Source organism: Sorex fumeus, unplaced genomic scaffold (assembly GCF_029834395.1).
Source record: "Sorex fumeus unplaced genomic scaffold, SorFum_2.1 ptg000111l, whole genome shotgun sequence".
Lineage (NCBI taxonomy): Eukaryota > Metazoa > Chordata > Mammalia > Eulipotyphla > Soricidae > Sorex > Sorex fumeus.
In genome coordinates, this window is record NW_026606168.1 from 7,479,351 (window position 1) to 7,505,825 (window position 26,475).

Consider the following 26,475-nt stretch of genomic DNA (forward strand, 5'->3'; position numbering starts at 1 on the left):
GTGTTGGCTGCGTGCAAGGCAAACGCCCTACCGCTGTGCTATCGCTCCAGCCCGACACGGTTCAAAGCAAAGCAAAAAAATAAAAGTCCATGGATGTGTTTCCCATATCACAAGAGAACATAGTGTTTGAACTGAAATTGAAAACGGTAAGGTCAGAAAAACAAAAAGAAGCCAACACAGTGTGAAGGTATGTACCTTCTCCTCCTGAGCATGATGCTCCTTTTCCATGGTCTTCCTGATACTTGATTCGAGAATATTCTTCTCTCTGCACACTTCTAGGTAACACTCCTGCACAGCAGTCAACTCCTTGTTCAACTTATCTAAGTCAGACCTTGAATATACAAAATGAGCCACAAAATGACCACACAATGCAAGGGCTATAGAATAAACAATATGCCTCTACATTATAGAAGAGGAAAATGTAGTCTCTGTAACACAGGACAGTTTGATTCATTTACTCTCACCTAAGCTGCAAACAAGTCCCTTCATAAACCTCAAAGAGTTGCTGCTTCTCCAACGTATGCTTTGCTAACAGGCTTTCCCGGATTTGAGATTTCATGGCCTCATGGTGTTGCTGGTAAGTCCTCTCACACCTAGGAAGAGATGAGAGACAGCAGCATCTAAGACCGTGCCCACAAGGCTGGAAATACCAACATCAGTTTGTCTCCTACCCTCCTTCCTGCAACCCAAATTATAGTGAAAGTCACACTGGCTTTCTCCAACAAAAGCAATAATCATTGATTTACAACAGTTGGCCTAATGAAAATATTTCAAATAGTCTTTCTCCATGTGCATCTAGAGAAAAACTAGAAATCTAGAGATGGGAGAATGTCTTCATCTGTAAAATAGAGGTAACTATCCTGGGCCAAGGAATTCTGCTTATCAACAAATTAATTAACTGAGATTATGAATCCAAAATCCCAAGTCAACTCGTATCTAACTTACAAATAAGTGATGTTCCAAAACTCTGTTTCCAAATTTATGATTTTGTATTTGGAAGACATATTTCTTCCTTCTGAAGAACAGCTTTCTAACCTAGCCTTTAAAATACAAGAACAATTTCTTAAACTAGCCTTTAAAATACCATTAAACTGTACTATTGAAGTGAAGTACTGTTTTGATGGTGCTATAGAGCCCAAACTACTATGGAACATCATTTCTATGGAAAACATGTTCCAAATTCTATTTTGAGAAGAAACAAACTCATCTTCTCCAACCCAAAATCTTGATAGGAAAGGTGGATTTCATTAATTCTCTCGATCCTTATTTGGAGGAGAGGAGGGAAAGCAAGGGAAGGTATACCAGGAAGACACTGGGCCTCTACAGGCTATACCTCTCCACAGCTTCCTGCTTATCATGGTCAAAATCTTGTACCATTTGTCTCATTTGGTTACATAAGTCTTGATTTTTACTTTTCAGTTTTTCTTCAGTTTCTTTAAGTTCCTAGATAACAAAGAATAAAGTGTTAAGAGGAAATAATCTTCACTGATTTGTCTAATCTCATCCTTAAACATCCTCCATGCTTTAACAGGACCCTGGAAATAGTATTTGACATATAATTTTTAAAATTCTACAGAAGAAAAGGCAGCCTGATGCTTTGACAAGAACATTGATTTATTTCTCGGGCACCTAGCTTTTTGAAAGAAGTAAAAGGTCAAATTTTGTATTTTAAAATAGATTAAAAGCAAATGTTGAGGCTGGAGAGAAAGTACAGAGGGTAAAGCACTTGCCTTGCACATGACCGACCCAGGTTCAAACCCTGGCATCCCTTATGGTTCCCTAGCACCACTAGGAGTGATTCCTAAGCATCGCCAGGAATGGCCCCAAAACAGCAGAGCAGAGCGTTGAATTCAGTCAGAGTTTTAGCTAACTCATGCCTTACAGTACGGCTGGGAGGGGTCAGGAATTTGTCTTAAGCGGTAGAGCACATGTATGACCCTGTGTTTGATCTCCATTACCCCGTATGTGATCCCCTCCTCATAGGGCCCTGAACACAACCAGGATTGGCCCTGACTACTAACAACAACAAAAGAAAATTTGTCTTAGAATTCAATAATCTTCTACAATCACCAAAATGAAAGAAAATACACCTCAATCAATCATGCTTGACAAAGAGGAAAATATGTTTCCACTAACTCACAAACTACTACCCTGTGACCACTAGGGTAACGAAAACAGAATAATCACCAATCAATATACTTACCCACTAACTCAAATAGCTCATGTATTTTCAGGGGGAAAAAAATTAAAAAACCATTAGTCTTGTGAAAAAAAAAAAAGTTAAGATCATGAAAACTCTCACCAAAAAAAGCACAATGTTTTAATTACCTGAATTTGTTGTTGTAAAACTTGAATTTCATTTTTTAGTCGCAGAATATCATCCTTCACCATCAAATCACAGGTAGAAGAGTCAGTACATAATGGATTAGTGTTTCTTTCACAGGCTTTTGCTTTTGCCTAATTGTTAAAAATAAAAAAATTTAAACTTTTTCAAGTTGATAAAATCCTCAGCACTCACTTTGAAATAATTCTATACATATTTTTAAAAACTGAAAAAACATTATAAATAATACAAATAAATAAAAAATACAAATAAATATCACAAAAACATCACAAATATTGTTCCCAGATAGAACCTCAATAAATCAAGACCAGGAAAGTTTGTTGGAGGCAAAGGAATACAAGGCAAACACCTCTCTAACCTTTCCCCCCCACCATGACATTTTTAAAAGAGTATTATCTAATTATTTTGTAGGTTGTCCCTTAAATTGGGTTTTCCTGGTGTTACTGAGTCTAAGTTCTGTACTTCTAGCACAAATGCCCTAGAAGTGGCAGATCATTATTTTTGATCAGTTGTGAAGTGGTGTCTCCTGGTACCTCTGTTTTCAAGTCACTTTCTCTACTTTTAAAAGAGCCTTATTAGGTGCTGGAGCAATAGTACAGTGGGTAGGGTGTTTGCTTTGCATGTGGCCAAGTCGGGTTCAGTTCCTGTCATCCCATATGATCCCCCAAGTATCATCAGGAGTAATTATTGAGTGCAGAGACAGGAGTAACACCTGAGCAACATTGCTGAGTGTGATCCAAAAAAGATTAAAAAAAAAAAAAAGGGGGGATGGAGAGAAAGCACAGTGGTTAGGGCATTTGCCCTGCACACGGCCAACCCGGGTTCAATTCCCAGCATCCTAAACGGTCCCCTGAGCACCGCCAGGAGTAACCCCTGTGCATCACCAGGTGTGACTCAAAAAGAAAAGAAAACAAAAAATTAACAAAGTGCCTTATTAAGAGAAATGTTGAGACTGTGTAAGAAAAGTCCCATGTTTCATCACTTATTTTTCATCTATTCTGTATTTATTTCTTTACATAATTCATATTGACTCGTGATTCAATCAACAGATAAAATTATTTTATTGAGTGCAGTTTATAGCATTGTATGTTTTAGTATACCCCCTCAAACTTTTTCAAATGTAGTCAACACACTATGTACTATCACAGTAGTTCAATATGTACAATTTCTAAGATTCTTTGATAGACTTTGGGCGTTTTTTGTTTACATACAAGTCATACAATGAAATTGTCAGGTAGTACTTAGTCTGCATTCCTTAAAAGAAGCTTTAGGGGCTGGAACGATAGCACAGCGGGTAGGGCATTTGCCTTGCACGTGGCTGACCCAGATTCGATTCCCAGCTTCCTATATGGTCCCCTGAGCACTGACAGGAGTAATTCCTGAGTGCATGAGCCAGGAGTAATGCCTGTGCATCACTGGGCGTGACTCAAAAAGCAAAAAAAAAAAAAAGGAAGACGCTTTAAACCAGGACTGTAATGGGTGGAGAAAGTATCAGAATTTGTCTCATTTTTCCGATTCAGTGGAGGGCAGCGGAATCCTAAGGTCCCTTGGCAGCAATTTGTTCCAGCTGCTGACTTTTCTCCTTCCACTTGACATCATTTCCCATGTATGCCATCGCCCCTACCCCGGGCAGAAGCGGGAGGAATACCTACCCTCATAATGTCTCTATAGATTTGAGGGTCCTAATGAGACATTAAAGGTTTGGGCCTATTAGAATGGACTTTCTTTTATTTCAACTTGACCTCTATTTTATCAATTGTAAAATATTCATTTTTATCTCTTTCCCCTCTGGAGATATTTTTGTTTTTTAATAAATTCATTTTTAGGCTGTTAAAGTCCTTCCTTCTTTCCCTCCCTCTCTCCCTCCCTCCCTCCCTCCTTCCTTCCTTCCTTCCTTTCTTTGTTTTGCGGGGAGAAGGTCTGGGCCACACAAGACAATGTTTATAATAATCATTTGTATTTCTTTCCCCACTGGAGAGATTTTGTTTTTTAATAAATTTTTTTTCAGGCTATTAAAATCTTTTCTTCCTTCCTCCCACTCTCCCTCCCTCAAAGGACTGCATGTGTTGCTGGGGATTTGAAGCAAGGTTGTAGCAAGCTGCAAAGAAGGTACCTTACCTCCTATGTGCTCTCTGTCTGTCTGTCTGTCTGTCTGTCTCTCTCTCTCTCTCTCTCTCTCTCTTTCTCCCCCCCCCACCTCCAACTCCTCACTAGTTATATTTTATTACTAAGAATGGAAGTAAAATCACACTAATAGACTACAGAAAAATGTTCTTTATAACCAGTTATCATACTCAAGTTTTGCCGTATTATCATACTACAAGCTCATGAGTACTGGTTACTTGTCAGCAAAAACAAAAAAAAATCCTTTAAAGAGAGGTAGTTAACCTACTTAAATGTCACAACAATTTCCTTTTCTGCAGACATCTTCCATGAAAACTTGAAATGTGATACACTAATCTGCTTACTGTAGCACTGTCCTCCAGTTATTCATCGATTGCTCGAGAGGGCCCTGTAACATCTCCATTGTGAGACTTGTTGTTACTGTGTTTGGCATATTGAATCGAAGACAAGTAGGCCCGGTCAGCTACAGGCAAGGCCGCGTGTGAGTTTGATTCCTCCGCCCCTCTCGGAGAGCCCAGCAACCTACCAGGAGTATCTGACCCGCGCGGCAAAGCCTAGCAAGCTACCCATGATGTATTCGATATGCCTAACACAGTAACAAGTCTCACAATGTTACTGGGCCCGCTTGAGCAAATTGATGAACAATGGGAGGACAGTGAGAGTGATAAAAGAAATATGCCGAGTGAGTCGGAACTGGCCCCCGAGCACTGTGCCAGGAGCAGCACTGCCAAGGCACGGATCTCCTAAAACTGATATTGAATCATTTATATCATTAAAGATTTTAGAAGACTGAACTTCTATGTATAATTAAGACTTCTATTTGCATGGCCTAATTACAGTTGCTAATTTGCTACATCCTTTTTTGTACTAAAATAATCCCTTTTTATTTCACTATGGATTTAAATCAAAAGTTACCTCTGTAACTACTTTACTAAGTGTGTCTTACAATCTTGCCCAACCCTGTTCACTGGATTTGTCATTTCAGTCAATCTTACTACACAGATGAACACGCCCATCTCCTTATGGATCTCTACTTGGGGCATTTTAACCATTAATTACATATAGTCACAGTGACTTGAAATGTTCCATAAATCAAAAATGCACACCAGATTTCAGGAACTACAGCACATACACAAATGCAAACTCTCAATAATCATTTTAAGCTGATCAAATAATAATAAAATATATAGCACTGTAGCACTGTCGCCCTGTTGTTCAGCAATTTGCTAGAGCGGGCACCAGTAATGTCTCCATTGTGAGACTTGTTACTGTTTTTGGCATATTGGATATGCCACGGGGAACTTGCCAGGCTCTGCCATGCGGGTAGGATACTCTGGGTAGCTTGCCAGGCTCTCCAAGAGGGACAAAAGAATCGAAACCGGGTCAGCCACGTGCAAGGCAAACACCCTACCCACTATGTTGTAGCTCCAGTCCTAAGTGCCAAGTATAATGATAAAATATCTTTCTTTCTTTGTAGAGTTTTGTTTGTTTTTGATTTGGGGGGTTTGGGGCCACATTCAGCAGTTCTCAGGGCTTTATCCTAAGGCTTAATCCACTGTGCTCAGGGATCACTCTTGGCAGGTCTCAGGAGACCATATGCAGTGCTAGGGATCAAACCCAGGTCAGCCACATGCAGGGTAGGCACCCTACCACTGTAATAAGTCTCCAGCCAGAAAATATATTATTTTTAGTGGCATGTCCATCTTTAAACTTGCATCCAACCCAGGTTCAATTCCCAGCACCACAAGGTCCCCAAGCATTGCCAGATGAAGCTTTGGAGATCCCCCAACATGGCCATGTGTGGTCCTGGAGGTCCCCAGCATGGATGGGGTGGCCCCGGTGTCCCTATCACCACGTGGCCTGTTCAGCATAACAATCATAGCAATCTTAGCCCCTTACATTGAACCACAGGCCAAGTTGGCCAATAACTGTCAATGAAGCCCCCAGACCCCTTAAGCACTACTTGGGACTTCCTGCCCCACACCAAAATAATTTCCTCTGAAGAGAAAAAAATACAATGTCTCTGAAAGATAAGGCTTTACTTTAAATGCATAAATTATGGCTCTTCAAGCCTGTGTTCTCCTTTGAACACCTATCTCTCTTGCTTGGCTCTGATTCTTTGCTTGCTGATTTCACTCTGGAGAAGCCTGGGTTCTCTCTTGAACATGCTCTTCTCCCTTTTTCTCCCCTTACATCTTTCTAAATAAGTTGTAGTAAAAACCATCTTGCTTCACACCCCTCCCCCCCAAAAAATGGGGGTGGGCAGGAAATTCTGTTTTGACTGAACCTTCTAAGAATAGCTTATGTGTACATACAAACTTGACAAACCTCAATCTCCATGCTTTTTCCTTCCTTCTCCGCTCCTTGCAGATCTTCAATTTTCTTCTGACAGTCTTTGAGATCATTCTGTAACTGAGACACCAAGTGACGCTTCACCGAGTTGCTCCCCAGCAAATGCCGCACTTCAGCCTTCAGCTGCAGAATGACCTCATCTTTGGAAAGCTCTTCACTGGGATGCTCCTGCTTCACAGAGCTAACAGAGAAATGATCACTGTCAAGATTGAATGAAGCTACAAGTCAAGTACAGCTAGTCCTTTAAAACTGAGAGACAGAGAGGGAGAGAAAGAGAGAGAGAGAGAAAAAAAAGTGCCTGCCATAGAGGCAGGCTGTGGGGGTGGATAGCAGGAAGGAAACTGGGATCACTGATGGTGGGAAATGAACGCTGGTGAAGGGATGGGTATTAGATCATTGCATAACTGAAACCCAATCATGAACAGCTTTGTGACTGTGTGTTTCACCATAACTCCAATAAAAGTAAATGTTTAAAAAATTAAAATAAAATAAAAAACTACTATATATAAAGGGGCAACCAGATTGGGTGAAATCCTGTGTATAGTTAATACACAGAATTGCAAAAACAATTTTAAGGTGTGTCATATACAAAGATGCCCCGTACAGATCGCCAGGACACTCTTTTCCTCTCCATTTCTTTGTATCAAAGTGGCAATGCTATCTAATGAAAATGATGAAAATTTAACAGGGCAAGAAATGCCAAGTTTCCAGCATAGTATCTGCCACGTAATGAACACTCAATAAGCAAACTGCTAAACGCAGTTACCATATAACTTAGCAACTGCATTCCTAGACCTATGCAGATAAGGAACAAAATCATATGACCATACAAAAATTTCTGCACAGTGATCATTACATCCATAACAGAAAGTAGAAACCATCTAAATTAACGTCTATCAGCTAATGAGTTAATAATCAAAATGCCATTTAATCATGTAACACATTGTTACTTGACTGCAAGATGGAATGAAACACAGATGAACTTTAAAGTCATTACATGAAATGAAAGAAACCAACCAAAAAAAGACCACATATCACCTGATCTCACTTATGTGCAACCGTCAAAATAGGCAAAATAGAACTTTGGGAGGTAAGTAGATAGACTAATGCTAAGAGGCGAAAAAAAAAAAAAGTAATGGGGAACAACTCGTAGAAGATCTTGAGCTTCTTCAGGCGATGCTGAAATACTTGAAAATTAGTTTTTAGCGATAGTTGCACAAGTCTGTGAATGCCACTGAACTGTACGCTTCAAATGGCTACGCTTTAAACCATAATGCCCATAAGCAGAGAGATTAAGAAGGAAACTGTCTGCCATAGAGACGGGGGAAGGTTGAGACAGGGGTGGGAGGGTAGGGGGATACTGGGGACACTGGTAGTAGAAAATGTGCACTGGTGGAGGGGTGGTGTTTAATCACTATGTGACTGAAACTCAAACATGAAAATTTTGTAACCGTAGCTCATAATGATTCAATTAAAAAAAAAAACAGTGGCTATGCTTTATGGTATCTGAAATCTATTTCGATAAAGCTGTAGATTTTTTTTAAAAAGCTGATATATTAGGGTTTTTTTGTATAAACACAAACCCAACCTATTTAGTGTTTAGGTATGAGTAATTAAGTCTTAAAAAACAAAACAAAAACCAGAAACTGATTGTCATAACAGTTCAGGTGGTAACTGACTTAAAGTTATGACTGGAAAGAGTAATGTGGACAGCTGCTGGTAATGTTTATTTCTTGGGTGGTGTTTCCGTGAGCATTCACTCTATAATCATTCTTTAAGCTATGCACTTAAGTTTCATGCACTTCTCTTTATATGTTATTTTTTTATTATAAGGAGATCAAAATGTAAAATAAAACTATAAATAATACTAGAAAAATACCATCAAGAAATCAGGAACGGGAAAAGAGTGATAGATCTACTGCATAAAAATTTTAAGCAGTAAAAGTGATAGCTATCGACACTGGCTAGGATTACAGAGAGAGGCCCTACCAAATTATGTGGGTAATAATGCAAACGGTAAGGCTGCGGGACCAAAAAGCCACAAATATGTGCACACCTGTGCAAGAACATCCATCGCATCCTACAGAAAAGGTCAAAGATGTGAATAAAGGCTTGACTACAAGAACATTTGCAATAACATCACATGATGCATAATAATGTTTAAGTGCATTAGTAATTAAAATAGCATTTTCATCCATATGCACCTATAAATCTAAATATCAAAATTTACTGACACTGAAAGACTGAAAAATGTACCAAGTTGAAAGACACAATAAAATGGTAGATCCAAAATTGTTTCTTTTAGAAACACACTAGAGATGTGGATTTTAGTTATATACCAAATTTGTAATGGTTTTCTTCATGGGAGCTGCAGATTATGCAGATTCCGATTTTCTTATGTTTTCTTAATTGGTATTTTCTAACTATTCCATAATAAAGGAGAGTATTACTTTAGAAAATAAATGGGGGCTGGAGAACTGGCTCCAAGGGTTGCTAAATGCTTAGCCAGCAGAGGCTCAGGTTTGATCCCCAGCACTGCACAGTCCCCAGAGTAGTTTTAGAAGGAACCTCCTCCAGCACGCCAGGTGTAGTCATTTGAGCCCCTCAAGTACAGCCCCCTCCTGCCAAATAAACACTCCCCCTAAAAAGGAAAGAACTGTGATAGTATATACCCTGAATATAATGTGATAAAAGTGGAACTTTTTCTCCATGAAATCTATGAGAAACACATAATCATGAGAAAAACCCTTTCACTACAGAGGGGGTTTCCAGTGCTCTTAAAACTCAGATGTCAAAAACAAAGAAAATTAAAAGCATTCACAGGAAACTTAATTCCTAAATCTAATATGGTAACGTAGGTATAATCCTGGTTAGAAATTTCTGTATTTTTCTGTAAATTTAAAATTATTCTAAAAGCTAATCCAAGAAAAAGAAAGTGCAGCATTTAATTTTTTCATTTTTTCAGTTTCAGGTGATTCCAAATAAAATGTCATTTGAATGTTCACATATTTACACAGAGAGAAAAGATGAATAGGCTTGCTTTTGAAAAAAAAATTAGGAAAGGAACTCCTGCAGATTCCAAATAAAAATGGAAATAGCCTATAATCCAGTGCGATGACTTCTAGGCATTTATCTGAAAAATATAAAAACCCTAATTCAAAAGTTATTTTATCCCTGTGTTCATAAGTAGCGTTATTCACAAAAGCCAAAACCACGAAACAAACTAAATGCTCATCAACAGAAGATTAGATGAAGAAGCTGTGGTATGTATACGCATTAATATATTACTCTGCTTTAAAAGAAAGAAAGGAAGGAAGGAAGGAAGGAAGGAAGGAAGGAAGGAAGGAAGGAAGGAAAGAAAGAAAGAAAGAAAGAAAGAAAGAAAGAAAGAAAGAAAGAAAGAAAGATGAATTGTGCCATGTGGAAGAAGAAGGCTGGATCTTCAGGGGACTATGAATAAACTATTGGATGGTTCCACTCATGTGTAGAGAATAAATCAGTTAAGCAAACAAACTGGTAGAAACCCACAAAGCTAGCTTAATTACAAGATTCAGTTTTTAAAAAGCTAGACTGAGTGAGAGATACAGGGGCTACCAGAGGGAAAGTGAGATGGGTGAAATGGGTAAATTGGTCTTTTGGGGTGGTGGGTGACACTGGGACATTGTTGGCAGGGGCAGTAATTCCAAAACACATATAAAAGTGAAGTGTTAAACCATACTCTTGAAATTTCACAATACGTTAAGCCATGAGAAACAGAGAAAATATCTCTCAACAAATAAATATCTCCACCAAAAATAGTAAAAGGCATACTTTGCAATCCACAACCTACCAATCAATAACAGCAACATATCTATCTATCTATATATATATGTCAATTTATATGAATATCACCTATTTGAAATGCTGGCAATTATTATTATATTCTAATATAAAATACATCTCCCCATGTTATGAAATTTTGGATTAACTTTAACCTTGCTGAAATATTATTTCGTCCAGTTAACAAGTTATGCATCCCTCCATGCATTTCTCATTGAACACTGACCCCTGGAAGAAAGAGCACAGCATGTACTTCTTGAGGAAGCCAAGTCAGAGAGCAGAGAAAGTGCTTGCTAAAATAATTTTTCTCTTTTTTTCCCAAAAGGGAAAAAGTCGGCAGTGGTGGCTGGTCCTACAGAAGGCTCGCTCCCCTAAGTCAGTTCCTCTCAATCTAAATAAACTGTAGTCCCTTATGAAGCCTGCTGAGAAGACCAAAGGGAAAAGGCATTCCACTTGTTAAATGTTTATTATTCAAGCTTTGCAGCCAACTATAATAAGGGAAAGGGGAAGCTGTCTGCAAGCCGCATGCACATTTAGCTACTCAAATGCCATGAAGGTGAAACAGAACACTGAAGGCAAAATCTGAAAATTTCCTAGGCAGCAGCTTGAGATAGGCAGAAGTTGGGGATAAAAGCTTGGATCTGTGCTATTATTTGATCTGTGCTTTGAAAGCAACTCAAGTTAAGCAAGAATTAAGATTCTCCACCCTGGGAAAAGCACTGCTTCTTCTTGTCCTAAGAACCATAGTCATGCAGAGACAGGGTAAGATCTTTTTCCTTAAGTCCACTCTCATCTTGGGCCTGGAGAGATGGTAGAGGGGGTAGGGCATTGCCTTGCATGTAGCCGATCCAAGTTTGATCCCGTTATCCTTTAAGGTCCCCCGAGTACTGCCAGGGCTGGAGCGATAGCACAGCGGGTAGGGCATTTGCCTTCAATGCAGCTGACCCGGGTTTGATTCCTCCGTCCCTCGGAGAGCCCGGCAAGCTACCAAGAGTATCCTGCCCTCACAGCAGAGCCTGGCAAGCTCCCGTGGCATATTCGATATGCCAAAACAGTAACAACAAGTCTCACGATGGAGACATCACTGGTGCCTGCTTGAGCAAACCGATGAACAACAGGAGGACAGTGCAGTGCAGAGTACCGCCAGGAGTGAGCTCTGCATGCAGGGGCAGGAATAAGTTCTGAGCATCATTGGGTGTGGCCCAAAAAACAAACAGACAAAATCTACTCTCATTTTGAACTGTGAATAATTATTTTTCTTTTTCCTCAGAGTCTCAATTCAGTTCTTCTCTACAAAACGGTTGGTGGGATGAACAGACTATCTGCTAAACTTCTTTATTATGTGTCAATAAATGCCTCATTGACTACCCTCTCTGTGCTTTCCTGACTCTAGATCCAAATGACTAGAAATGACATTCTTTTAACTCTGATCGTGATGTGATGCCCCAAGTTTATTTTCTATAAACTTCAAAAAAAATTAAATAATATTGGCTGAGTACTAATTAAATAGAAAGGGGTAAGTAAAAGTAGACTACATTTAAGTAGCTGTGAAGATAAAGTAAATCCATTGAAAAGATTAAATATATACATTATATTAATCCTCTAAAATTAAGGGGATAAAAAGAAAGTTTAAGGCAAAAATATTTCACTTTCATGTTAATATAGAGAAGATATACAAACAACAAATTTCTGAATTAAAAAGCTTGGTTCTGCTGCTAATAATCTGTCTTCTTGGGCAAGAGTTTGGCTTTTCAACTCAGGTTTGCACAACTCTAAAACGGTAATAATGGATCCAACATTTTTCCCAAAATTGAGATGAGGATCGAAGGCTTTTTATAAAGTATGTGTTGAATTAAAAGTGAATTAATAATAGTAGCCACAATTAAGCACCAATATGCACTAGAATATATTGCATAAATTCCCTTACAGTAATTATCTATTCGAATCCTTACTTTATAATCCTCAAGGATTAATACAAACATCAAAGTATCATTCACTTAACAGAAAAGTCTGATAAGAAAACAGACTTATAAAAGTCAAGAAATTTGCCCAAGGACAAATGGCACAACCATGATTCAAAACAAATCTGCTGCTCTTTCTACTAGCTTCTTGGAACAAATTAATCTGGTTTGAAAAGGAAATGAGACATTCACAGCAGCAAACTTTCCAGATGCCTACGATGAAGTTTTAAAACTTTAAAACTTGGGGGACAGAGAAATAATACAGCGGTTAAAGCACTTGCCCTGCATGCTGCTGGCCCAGGTTCTATCCCTGACACCACAAACGCCCCTTCCAGCCTTGCCAGGAGTCATCCCTGAGCGAAGAGACTGAAGTAAGCCCTGAGCACTACTGGGTGCAATCCGAAAACACAAAAACAAAATAAACTCATGTAAATCTGTCTAAAAAATAAAATCCAGGTGACAGTTCCAGTGATATGTAGGATATGCCTAGAAGGTGAGTGATCCTCAGTTTAATCTAAATGCTCCCAGCCCAGTACCAGAACCACTGGATGTGGTCCTAGTGGCTCCCCAAACATCTATTTTACATACAGGCATGTACTACATAAGTACGTTTGGTTATATCACACATTCATCTTCTTTCACTTTAATTAACCAACAGCAGGCATTCTGCAACTACTCGGGATCAAGCCTGTGGACACGCTGCTATGGATCATAGTTGCAGCCTCTTGTTTCCTCTTTGGAAAGCTGAGCTGTCTTGCTGAAGCAATGGCAGTACCTCTCCCAACACCCAGCTCCAGATGCGCTTCCCAGATAACTCTGACTGCAAACAGATTTGTAAAGGGAAGATGGACCCAGGAGAAGAGCCAGAAAGTCACATAACCTAGTTCTGTCATTTGCTTCTTTCTGATTTGTAGCTGTGAGTGTAGCTAAAGACTGACCTCCAGACCCACAGTCTTATTAAACTGAATTAGTATCTTACTTCACAGTGTCACTTTAGACTTCAATTTATGGAATCCCCGACTACTACTCTGGAAATAGACTTATAATAATGTTTAAAATACGTTGAAAGCCAATGTGAAGTGTGAACCTTTCCAGATATGTCTATATATTTCTAAACTTTTACTTAGCTACATGGCAACAAAAACACAGTGGGTAGTTATCACTCTCACAAACAGTAATGATGGCAAATTCAGACCAGAAAAATGGGCTAGAGCAATAAATAGGAGAGTGGGTAGGGCATTTGCCCTGGGCAAACTCCTGGGTATCCAATAGGGTTCCCCAAGCCCCACAGGAGTGATACCCGAGTGCAGAGCCAAGAGTAACCCCTGTGCATTGCCAGTGTGACCCAAAAAGAAAAAAAAAGACTATAAAATGAAAAGGTGGCATTGTAAAACAAATGCATTCACAAAAGACTTTCAGGCTAGAGCGGCTGTCCCCACTTTGATGCCCTGCACGGCATATGGTTCCCCAAGCAGGGGCAGGAGTGAAGCCAAGCATAGAGCAGGAGTAAGTCCTAAGCATCGCCTGGTGTGGCCAACTCTCTCTCCCTCCCCCATATAAAAGAAAGACTTTCCTAAGCCTGAACACAATCTCTTCCAAACACCCACATTTCTCATTCTTGTGCTGGGCCAGCAGAGCGAATAGGCAAAAAATAACCCCCTGCCCACAGCGCCGTTTCAGATATGTCTCTCTCAGCCTGACTGCACAAAATGCAAACTCACTCTGGGAGGAGAGAGCTCCCGAGTCGCTTTTGTGCTCAACTCCAGAAACTTGCACCTTTCTAAATTAACAAGAACTTTAAAATGACAGCCTCTTCCTCACCTATCTTTTAAGTATTTTATGAGGCCTAAACCACATCCCTCCCCTGCCAGTCCCTGGGAAGGACGATTAAGTATTCCCTCCCATCACATGTCCACACTACCTGTGCTAAGTGTTGATATAAAAAGTAATCCCTACTTTAAAACGAGTGTAGCTAAAGACTGCACATAATATGGCTTCTAGGGAAAATGAAGGCTTACTTCCTCATGCACTACTGATAAATGCTAGGTACTTAGTTTCAATATACAGTATTACAAAGAATATGGCCTTGGGGCTGGAGCGATAGTCGAACAGGTAGGGAGTTAGCCTTGTAGGCAACTGATCCAGGTTTAATCCCTAGAACCCCATATGGTATCCTCAGCCTGCCAGGAATAATTCCTGAGTACAGATCTAGGGGTTACCCCAGAGCGTCGCTGGGTGTGGCCCAAAAGGCAAAATATAATAAATAAATAAATAACAGAATATGGCCTCACCTTAACAGAAGATACTTAATCTCAGTTGTAAAATTTACTTTGCATATATTAACTAAATTAATCTTTCTTACCTTTTAATTTAATTTTTTTTTTATTTTTGCTTTTTGGGTCACACCTGGAAATGCACAGGGGTTACTCCTGGCTCGGCACTCAGGAATTATCCCTGGCGGTGCTCAGGGGATCATATGGAATGCTGGGAATCGAACCCGGGTCAGCCGCGTGCAAGGCAAACGCCCTACCTGCTGTGCTATTGCTCCAGCCCCACCTTTTAATTTTAGATAAAATTTCTAATTTTGTTAGAAATCACTGAAACTTACTATCCCACATTCAAGAACGCACTCTCAGTGGGCCAGAGCGATAATACAGCAAGTGGGTAAGGCACTTCGGTCTTTCCTGCAGCTGACCCTAGTTCCATCTCATAGAACCGCCTGAGCCCCACCAGGAGTGAGCCCTAAGTCCAGAGCCAGAAGTTAGCCCTGAGGACCACAGTGCTAGCCAAAAAAAAAAAAATCCCCTAGTCAGGTCATCATTACACACTTGGTGCCACTTATTTCCATTATAGTCAGCATGATAAATGTGGGCAATTAAAGTGTTTTCTTGATACCTCTTTACTTTAGACTTTTTCCAGTTGTTTTTTTTAATACCCAAATCCACATATGATTGAGTAAGCTCCACATTTAGCTCTCCTTCTGAGTCGCTCGGAAGTATTCCCAGTTTTTCAGCAGATTCATAGAGAGAAATTTCATCTTTTAGTTGTGCTACTTCTTCCTAAAAGACAAAAGTGAAAATTATTTCCCAACATAAATGAATTTGTTGCCCTCACTATGTTTCAAGTTTTATTTTAATAACCAGGAGAAATTTGAAACTCTTCTTCCAATACCTTACCAGCATGCGTAAAATATAACTTCAAAGGGTGGAGATGTGGCTCAAATAGCAGAGTCCGTGTTTGGTATACACGAAGCACTGGGTTCCAGCCCAGGAATTGCACGATCCCCAACCCCCAGCACTGCCAGCCTAATACCACCAGACAGAAGCACTATCAAGTATCAAGCCTGGCCACACATAAAATAACTTTATAAGGGCCAGCAATGAATCATGTTTTCAAGAAACTGAATGAATAAGTGGAAAATTAAATGAGGATACAAATATTAACAATTTCTCTCACACCTAACTTGCTGACATTTTGTCCTCCGTGAAAAGCATTCTTTTTGGGGGGGAGGAACAATGGTGGGGAGAAATGTTTGGGTCATACCTGGCAGTGTTCAGGGGATATTTCTGGCAAGTGCTCAGGGGACTATATGGGATGCCAAGAAGTGAACTTGGATAGACCACATTCAAGGCAAGCGCCCTATACACTGTACTCTCTCTGGTCCCTTTTTTGGGGGGGTAGGGGGGCATTCCTTAAGCTGGGAGGCTGATGGCAGCCTATTTTTATTTTTTCTTTCTTACTAATACGGAGCAGAGAGTAAACAGGTAAGCCAAAAACCCTTCAGTTGGCCAGCAGCAGTAATACCCGAAGTTCATCCTTCAGTGGAAAGTGTAAGCAGCACTGGAAATAAAGACACCCCACACCTGCAGATAAAATAATCTTCTGGAATGAGCTAAAAATAAGAGGAAGTAGACCTGGAGCAGAAGGGGCAGCCAGGCAGCCATACGAACAAGACTCTAGCCCTGCAGTTAGACCAACCCATGCTTGACTGCCAAAATATTGGGTGATATTGTGCATAACTCTCCTGGGTTTGTTTGGATCCAGTGACCCGGCTCTCAGAAAAGGTCCAGTTCAGAAAGGTGAGGCAACCATTATCATTATCTAGTTCAGGGACCCAGAGTCTCCTCTGAGTAACACTCACTTGCAAAGTTTTGTTCATGTTTTCACTCATAGCAAGTGACTTCTGTGCTTGAAGCAGCTGCAGACGGAGCTGAGATACCTCCTGTACTGAGCCTGTGGGGGGAGAATGAAACACACGTAAAGGGATCAAGTACCTCCTGTGTACAGCACTATAGACCACTAGGGCTCCAGAAGGCAGAGGTATGCTATATTATGCATTATCGTTAAGAGCATATAGATAAATAGCCAGAGGGACCCAGAAACAAGAAATCTGGTCAAAACACTTTCCAAGATCTAATAAAACTCCTCATATGTCTTTGGGAAGTCAAAGACAATGAGCCCCAACGATTTACAATGATCTAGCTTGGGTTCAACTTAGTCACATCAACAGATTCTTTTTTTTTTTTTCATTTTTGGGTCGCACCCAGCGATACAAAAGGGTTACTCCTGGCTCATGCACTCAGGAATTACCCTTGGTGGTGCTCAGGAGACCATATGGGATGCTGGGAATCAAATCTGGGTCAGCTGCGTGCAAGGCATACACCCTACCCGTTGTGCCAACAGATTCTTAACATAGCAAAAGTTCCTTAATTAGAGCTGAACATTCCAGTTCATAGAGAATCAAGGAGAAACATCTTTGGATCCCACTTCTACTGGGTCATAAGGAAATGATGTCTTGCTGCTTTATATTTCTTTCTAAATGTTTCATTTCCACCACCTCCACCCACCACATGTAAAGGAAACAAAGGAAGACCTTCCTGAAGAAACTTTAGTAACCTGGTTATTTTTAATGTATTAGCCTTCCATTTCAAAGGACTTTGTTGGGTTTCCTAAAAAGAAAAACCGGCATCTGGGAAATGGTTAAGCAAAGGAATAATGGCATATTATTCAACAACAACAACAACAAAAAATCCTATTTTCAAAGTATTTGATGGCAATAAAAGAAATTCCCTGAATATAATACAAAAAATATATATAAAAGAACCAAAAGAAGAAACCCTAGTAAAGATGATGGACCAAATTCTGCCCCCTTTAAAACACAAACACATATGAAGACAGTTTTTGACCTTAGTATTTTCAACTTTGAAATAAAACCCTCACACTGTCTGAGCAATCTGAACTGACTTCTTATGCCAGTGTGACTTTCATAAACCAGCTGATAACCACTGAGCTATTTTTACAAGGTGACCTATTTTATCAAACTTGGTAGTTTAATCAGTACAGTAGCAATCGTATAAACATTGACTACGTTACTGCCTTTTATTCTAAAATAATTTATGAAAATTAATGAGAGGTATTGCTGAAATTAAGAAGCCTCTGTCTCATACTCAATACCATGGGAATCATTCTAGAAGTCTGAAGCATGAAATAAAACGTAGGTAGGTGTGTGGTTAGATAGTAAGCAGGAGACAAAATGAAAGTGGTCAGAGAAGCAGTACATGGGTTCAGGTGCATGCCCTGCATGCATCAAACTCTGAAGGGTGCAATCCTAGAAGTCACTGAATACCACTGGTATAGTCCTAGAGGGCCCTGAATACTGGGGTGGCCCAGCTAACCCCAACATCACAGGGCGAAGCAGTACTGCATCTACAGGCCCTTATACAGAGCCACGACCCCAAATGGCCAACAACTGCTGCCAGGGGTCAGACTTCCTGAGCACTGCATAAAAGCCCTCTTCCCCCCCAAAATGAAAGAAGTTGTACAAAACACTGTATAATAAAAGATCAAGCCTGATTAGGAGGACTGGTCAATGGTTGGAATCAACCACCAGTGTGTGAGGGGCACAGGGTAGGTAAGGGGCTAGTGTGACAATAATAGCTATAAATGATCACGCTGGACAACAACTAAGATTTTAAAAGTATGTAAAGGGATATACACAACAACCTTTCAGTATCTGTATTGCAAACCACAATGCCCAAAAGGAGAGAGACAGAAAGAGACAGAGAAGGGGGAGGGAGGGATGGAAGGAAGGAGAGAAGAAAAGCTCCTACCATTGAGGCAGGCTGGGGGTGGATGAGGAGTGTAGGAGGCAAACTGGGGATACTGGTGCTGGGAAACGTAAGTGATGGAGGGTTGAGTGTTGAAACACTGTATGACTAAAACCTAATCATGTATAGCTTTGTAAGGGCTTGCCTAATGGTTATTCAATTTAAAAAAAAAATCTTTAAAAGCATAAGAAGAAAATAGAAAGGGGAAAAAAGATCAAGCTTGAAAAGCAAATATAATGGGATTTCACAACCATTTTTAGCTTTCAGTTGTGAAAGCAAAGATGTACTCTACTTCATAACACGTATGTTACTCTTCTATTCTTGCACATTTAGCTTTATATACTTTCAGAAATGGAGTCCCTACAAAATATAGCCTCTACTGCCTATGTGTGCATCTATTTCATTTGAGGGAAAAATTTAAATGTTAACAGCAATCCCTGCATAGTGGGTTCACTGGTTTTTTACACTTTATACTTGCCTATAATTTTCAAGTGATCTAAGGAAAACTCACTACAATTTTATACTGTAGCACTGTAGTACTGTCCTCCCATTGTTCATTAATTTGCTCGAGCAGGCATCAGTAACGTCTCCATTGTGAGACTTGTTACCATTTTTGGCATATCGAATATGCCATGGGGAGCTTGTCAGGCTCTGCCATGCGGGCAGGAAACTCTGGGTAGCGCGCCAGACTCTCCAAGAGGTACGGAGGAATCAAACCTGGTTCGGCCACATGCAAGGCAATTGCCCTGTGCTATCACTTTTATGCCCAACACTTTTATGCATATATGATTTTTACACTGATCTGGCCATCTTTTGTCTGTGTAGTAGACTGCCTTCTGAGGAGACAACAGTGCAGTCAAGCACCCACCTGACTGCAGCAAGTTGGCACACTGCTTCTGGCTTTCCTCAAGACTTCTGGTCAACCTGCTAATAATCTCTGTCTTTTCTAAGTTGGTGGCATCTTGATTCCTTTCCAGTTGTTTCACTTGGTCTTTCAAGCGACAGCAAATGTTTTCCTAAATAGAGAAATTATTCAAAAAGTCACTTTCATGATTAGTTCACATCCTACAGAGTCATAGCTGAACCCATTACATGGTGGTACCTTCCTACTATAGTGAGGTTACCGTGAACAGGATTGCAAGTCAGGAAAACAAATGGACCTGATCTTGGGTGTGTCATCATCTTCTCAATCTGTTGTTATTTCTTTTGAAATTATGCTGACAAATGTTGAATAGGGTCGTTCCTCCAGGACTTTCCTGCTCTACAGCCACAAGAAGCTATTATTCTAAAATTAGGTTTTATTCAAGTCAAAGGAAATGTGCCAAATTCCTATTTGCATTGTACACTGCCAGTAGAAGTGTTTGTATACATAGTTAGACAAGCCATTTGAACCCTGGAATTTGTATCCCCAGGCAGCAAGGATACACAGATAACAAAAGGAAAATCACACTATTTTCAACAGCCAAAAGCTCACTCTCTTCTGAGCAACCAAAAATAATTTCTCCCTATTCTGAACTTGTTTTAAACTTTATTTGTTTATCTGTTGTGTTCTCTCCTTCTGTCTTTTACTTGTTTCCCTTTATTTCTCTTCATAATCTCTCCAAAAATGCTTATAGGGTGTCTTATAGTGAGAGTTGCAAAGAAAATAATGTTTTAAATAAATGACAAAAACAGAAGGATAAATGTGAGTGTATATACCTGCATGTACCTACATAAAAGAAATCTATGGGAATATATAAAATAAGAGCTTGTGTGAAATATATTTGTTTCTTCGAAGAGAAAATGTGCTGCGGAGTAATGGGTCATGGAACTCCCGTGCCCAAGTAGGGAACTTTCACCTCTCATTCACAAAAGATTACAGGGAGCTAGTCATACAGCTGAAATGGTAGACTTCATGCCTTGTATGTTCATGGTTCTGGGTTCAATCCTTGGCACTGCTGGATATGTCCTCCAACACCAAGAAAAATTTAAATTTAAAATAATTTTTAAAGCTTCCCAGCTGACTTCAAAGCAAATAGCAAAGGATGAGAGAAGCATAAGAGTAAATTAAAATATCTGGTTAAAGCTGCCTAGAAAAGCCAGAAGAAAATAAGCACATGCAGTATAGGAGTTTCATGAAAAAATCTGGAAGCAGAAAGAAGGCATTTGGGGCCTGATATGTTGGTCTGTATTGGACCCATTAAAGTCCAAAAAAAAAAAAAAGTCTTCAGGATACTAATATAAGGCAAACTTCATATGATTATTAGACAGAATTTGCCCTAAACAGAGCAAAGGGATAAACCTTGACTATTATCCTTTCATGGCTTAAAAATTCCTGTGAAGTTTATATCCGATTTCATAATGTCTCCATGTTTGCTTTAAGTACTTTTTACCAATTTTTTTTTTAGTAAAATAAAGCTTTGGGGGGAAAAATATTTTTCAGAAATTGGTTTCTGTTTAGTCAATACCGCAAATCTTTTGCCACATTGATTCTAATGTCGAGTCCAGTTTGAGATGCTTGCTTGAAAGCATCAGTGTAACATGTCAAACACAATGAATAAGATGATATTAATGATAATGTGAACATGGGTTCAAAAGGGGGTAGAAAAACAAGTCACATTTTTATGCTGAGAAGATCACATAGTTTTTTTTTATAAGAGATTGGGAACAGGCACATGAAGTCTAAGGTAAATATTTTAAGGCAGCCTGAGAAAAATGACTATATATAATAAGTACTTAAGTCATGTTGTTTCCTATTGACAATTTAAGAGAAATCAATTATATTCATAAAATTAAAACATAAGTACTATAAAATCAACACAATAAAATAAGTGTTAATATGTTTAACAGATGATGCAAAACAAAATTAATAGTGCAAATGATGATTAGTAATTCAAGTGCGAACACAGAAGTCAAGACTGATAAATCTTTCTGAGACAAGTGTGGTAGCAAAGAGATAACAGCTGAACATCTGAGAGCAAAGAGAACTAAACAAAATTATGGTACACAGGAAAATGAGAATTTGGTCACTCACAGAGATCTGCTGCAAATCTCACAGCCAAGAGAAATATAGACTTTGGATATAACATTAAAGAAAAAATATTTGGTAAAGATCTTGACACAGAAACTGTAATCTAAAAGCTGAAGATTCAGTAAAAATCAGGTTAAAAAAAGCTTCTGTTTTAGTTTTGCTTGCGGGGGAGGGGTCATGCCCAGTTGTTCTGAGGGATTATGCCTGGCTCTGTGCTCAGGGGCCATTCCTGGAGGAGCTCAGGAGACCATGTGGAGTGCTGGGTACTGGACACAGGTAGCAATGAGGAATGCAAGAGTCTTGCCTATTATACTATCTCTCCCGTCCCTAAAAAAAAAAGGTTTTATACTATCAAGGAGATAAGGACTTCTTAGTAGTCTAACAAGAAATCAAGAAACTCTTAATGGTATAACAACATTTCTGAAAATAGCAGAAGGAGGAAGGGAATAGTTTGCAGAGAAAGATCTTGCACCATGTCACATCTATAAAAGAGAGAGGCACAAAACAGTTTTGGAGAAGGTCTAAAAAAGAGATAGTTTGTATCAAAGGGTTGTTATTCTCTAAGTTAAATTCTATGTCTTATCTTCTTTGCCACACCATCAAAACGAAGAGGAACTCAGGCAAAAGAATAAAGAAATGCTAAAACATGCTGTCCATGTTTACGATCTTTTCTACCCAGAAAAGAAAATGGCTTAAAGATGGTTAAGGAAAACATTAGATGAATAATACAATTTTACAAGCCATATTTTCTCAAAATATTACTAATTATGGACATTTTTTTAAAAACCACCTATATCATATATCACTGCTTCTTGCATCGCATAGACAAAAAGACAATCCTCATCCTGAATTTTCTTTAAAAATATAATAAGATACACATAAAGCCTGTTTAGATCATGATGTTTAGCAGTTGTTCAATAAAAGTGTGTTAAACGAATGGGAATAATATAACTGCTCAACAAAGTGGGCCTTTCCACTGAAAACAACTTTTTTATAAAGCAGTGATGTTCAACCTCTTGCACGGGGAGTTATGAACATCTTGAAAAAATCTGAATAAACTTTAACGAAAAAAACTGCATTTGGGGGCCAAGAAGATGGCTCAAAGGTTTGGTGCACAGGCTTTGCATGCTAGAAGCTGGGTCTGATCCCCAGCCCCACATGATCTTCCAGAACTGTGGGGAGCAAATCCTGAGCATCCCAGGCTGTGGCCCCAAAACAGACATGCCTTCAACTTATACCCCAAAGAAAAGAATATCCACAATTTCTGAAGATCTGTCAACTCAATGCCGCCTAGTTAGGACTGCATGAGGAGCTGCGAGGTTACACATCTGTAACTACCCAATGTCCCTTGTGCGAACATCTATGCTATTAACACCAGGAACATCCACATACAACTGTGTATGGATGGTGGATGCCAGAGGAACTGCTCAGATAGCAGACATTAGCAAACACATTCAGGCTTTTCTGAAAGAAAACTCTTCTATTCAGACCTTACTACTATTGTCCAAGAGTTGTTTTACTTTTTTTTTGCAACCTTCCCAACAGAATGTATTCAGAAAAGGTTTCTATGACACAAAAATATTTTTATACCTCTTTTTTAAAGGGGAAGGGGCAAAATGTAGTAGCGATATGTATGTATGTAGGTAAGTACCCTTTGTGTTTACATGACACTTGCACCTTTCTGATTCCAGACAGTCATCTCCCTCGCTCCTGCTTGCATGTATGACACCTCTCCAATTGGTAATCTCAATCTGGATTCTGAGATAAAGGAAACTGAGTTGTGTGTGTGGTTTTTGCTTGGGGGATTTTTTTGTTTGTTTATTTTTTGTGTGTGTGGACACACTGTGCTCAGGGCTTATGCTAGCTCTGTGCTCAGGAATCACATCTGGTGGTTCTCGGGGGCAATACATGGTGCTGAGTATTGAACCCTGGTCAGCCAGAAGCCAGGCAAGCAATCTACCTCTCTATCTCTCTGATCCCCTGCATAGACATTTTATTTCAATAATTTTGAGTCAGGCTGGGGATGTGGCTCAAGTTGCAGAGCACATGCTTTGCATGTGCAAAACCCTGATCTCCACCTGATACCACAAGGTTTCCCAAGCACCGCTAGAAGTGTCCCTGGTTCCCAGGATGTGACCAGCAACGAAGCATCAAATACTTCTGGGCTAAGTGACAGCAAACTTTCAGCACAAAAAAAAATACTGTAAGAAACATTCCCAGGGGCTGGAGCAATAGCACAGCGGGTAAGGCGTTTGCCTTGCACGCGGCCAACCCGGGTTCAATTCCCAGCATCCCATATGGTCCCTGAGTGCAGAGCCAGGAGTAAACCCTGTGCATCACTGGGTGTGACCCAAAAAGAAAGAAAGAAAGAAAGAAAGAAAGAAAGAAAGAAAGAAAGAAAGAAAGAAAGAAACATTTCCAGAAAGAAACCATAGAACATTAGAACACTGGGTTCATCACTACATACAGCAGTTATAAAATTATATGCAGAGGTTAACATCCAGACTGTGTTCTATTTAAAAAATAAATAACAGGTAGAGAGCTCAACAAGTTGAGTGCATGTTTTGCATATAGGAGACCTGGGTTCTTCCCTCGCCTGACACTCCATGACCCTCTGACTATTACCTGGAGCAATTCCGAGCACAGAGCTAGGAGTAGCTCACAAGCATGTCCAGGTGTGGCTCAAAAACCAAAAGCGGGGACTGGACCAATAGCACAGCAGGTAGGGCGTTTGCCTTGCATGCAGCTGAGCCAGGTTCGATTCCCAGCATCCCATATGGTCCCCTAAGCACCGCCAGGGATAATTCCTGAGTGCAGAACCAGGAGTAACCCCTGTGCAGCGCCGGTCGTGACCCAAAAAGCAAAAAAATCAAAAGCAAAATTAAATTAAAATGAGTCACAAAATGTCACAGTAGAGGAAGACCTTACCAATACCTTGAATGTATGGTCCAGGGGTCTGAAGCCAGGTCAGTGCAGAACCAAGACTAGAATCTGATGTTCTAGTCTAAGTTTTACCCATTGAAGTGAGCAGGATGTGGGAGGCGGGGAAGAGACTGGAGTGGGTACAGAGCTAACCACTCTATGAGCTCCTGCCAGTTCTCCCTTGGGAAACTGTGTCTGCATCAGTGGAGATAAAGATCCTCTCAATGCAGCATCCGACTCCACTCCTCATCATCTACATAGGAGCACTCTCAAAGAGCAACCCACTCCCAGCTATCACAAATGCAGACGAAAATTAATGATACCTAAATTCCTTCCATTAAAAATAATATAAAAATGCTTTGGGTTCCATTCAAACTTCTAGACTTTTCAGTAATTTGGCAGAGCATTTATCTTTTCCCAAATATATATAACCACCACCTGATCAAATTCACTTTACCCACACACACACACACACACACACACACACGGCCAGAGACAATGCTCAAAGGGGTTCAGTCCCAGGAAAACCTCTGACATGGTACCCCACGCATGTCAGAGACAGTGGCCACTGAGCACAGAGTCAAGGTATGGCACCAAAAAGAGTATGAGGAAAAGAAACCTAATAAAAACTCAATGTACACAAAAATGGCACATAAATAATTATTAATGCTACTAACAAAGCCTTATACAGTCTCACTTAAATCATGGAAAAAGTTAGGGGCAACTGTGTGCATAAAAAAAATAACCCAAATCAGAATGAATTTTAAGTATAGTGGGATTTTCCAGACCCTCCCATCTTATTTTTCTTCTCTATTTCCTTAGGTTAAATTAGCTCTGAAATTACATTAAGAAAAACACACTGTGCAACTCTATTATTTTCGTTCATGTTTTACCTGAGGCTTTGTAGCACAAGCAAACCTACTAGCTGACGCACACTCCACTTACAATATTCTATTCCTTTGGGTCAAAATAATAAACACTGAATGCTTTTAGGTCAGACTTTCTTCCTCTTTTCATTTATGATACTACTCTCAAAATAAACTCTTCTCTCCCAAGAGCCATTTCAAGATAACCTTTACTGACAGGTTAATTACCAAATTCTGGGAGGATGAAGAAAGAAAGCCTTGTCACTGGCTCACTCCCAGGAAGACTCTTAAGTTCCGGCCAACTCTCAGAACACTCATTCCTTTTAGTCTGTATTTGCTCTAGAACAATGTGAACATGTATAAAGACCCTGTAAATTATGAAATTCAGTTCATGTGAGAATCGAGAAAGTGCTAAGTGAGTCTGGAGGAAGAATAATTTCCAAATTATGCTCTCGGGAAAAATTCCTAGATAAAAGCCATTGAGGATTTATTCACAGCCTAAGACCTGCTGCTACAAACTCAGTTTCCTACTTGACAAACCACCAGACGCCAGTTCCACAAAAATAACCAGCATTAGTGGTTGATAAAATGGTGGGTCCCTTGAAATCATCCCGACCTGTTCCTTCAGTGCAGTGACTGTGGCGTCCAGATTGCTCTGTAAGGTCGAGACCTGCTGTTCATACTTCTTTGTGAGTCCCTTTACGATGTTCTCGTGCTGCTCTCTGGCCCGCTGAAGTGACTCAGAATGATGGAGCTCCAGCAGCTGCTGCTTCATACTTTCCAGCGCCACTTCAGTTGTTCTGGACTTCTTAATTATCTGGTAAGGACAAACAGGACATCCATGTTTACCAGGTTTTGACACCATTGATGAGTAACTCTAAAAATCAACCAGGCTTCCCAAGAGAGAAGCGAGGTTTGCCCAGAGCTGCCCAGATCCGTCAGACTTCTTGAGCTGGGGAGCCAGAGAGAG

The 26,475-nt window shown here is 39.9% G+C and overlaps 1 protein-coding gene across 1 annotated transcript in view; it reads right to left on the reverse strand.

Moving 5' to 3' along the window:
- The window catches only part of CEP152 (centrosomal protein 152), a 106,686-nt gene that overhangs the window by 51,990 nt on the left and 28,221 nt on the right, over positions 1 to 26,475 (reverse strand). The window contains exons 9-17 of the mRNA XM_056135373.1: positions 26,122 to 26,322; positions 19,576 to 19,723; positions 16,742 to 16,833; positions 15,496 to 15,659; positions 6,797 to 7,001; positions 2,329 to 2,457; positions 1,334 to 1,443; positions 465 to 593; positions 196 to 331 (exon numbers count right to left, since the gene is read on the reverse strand). Coding sequence (XP_055991348.1) covers positions 196 to 331; positions 465 to 593; positions 1,334 to 1,443; positions 2,329 to 2,457; positions 6,797 to 7,001; positions 15,496 to 15,659; positions 16,742 to 16,833; positions 19,576 to 19,723; positions 26,122 to 26,322 — 1,314 coding nt within the window. The remainder of the gene's footprint in view (positions 1 to 195; positions 332 to 464; positions 594 to 1,333; positions 1,444 to 2,328; positions 2,458 to 6,796; positions 7,002 to 15,495; positions 15,660 to 16,741; positions 16,834 to 19,575; positions 19,724 to 26,121; positions 26,323 to 26,475) is intronic.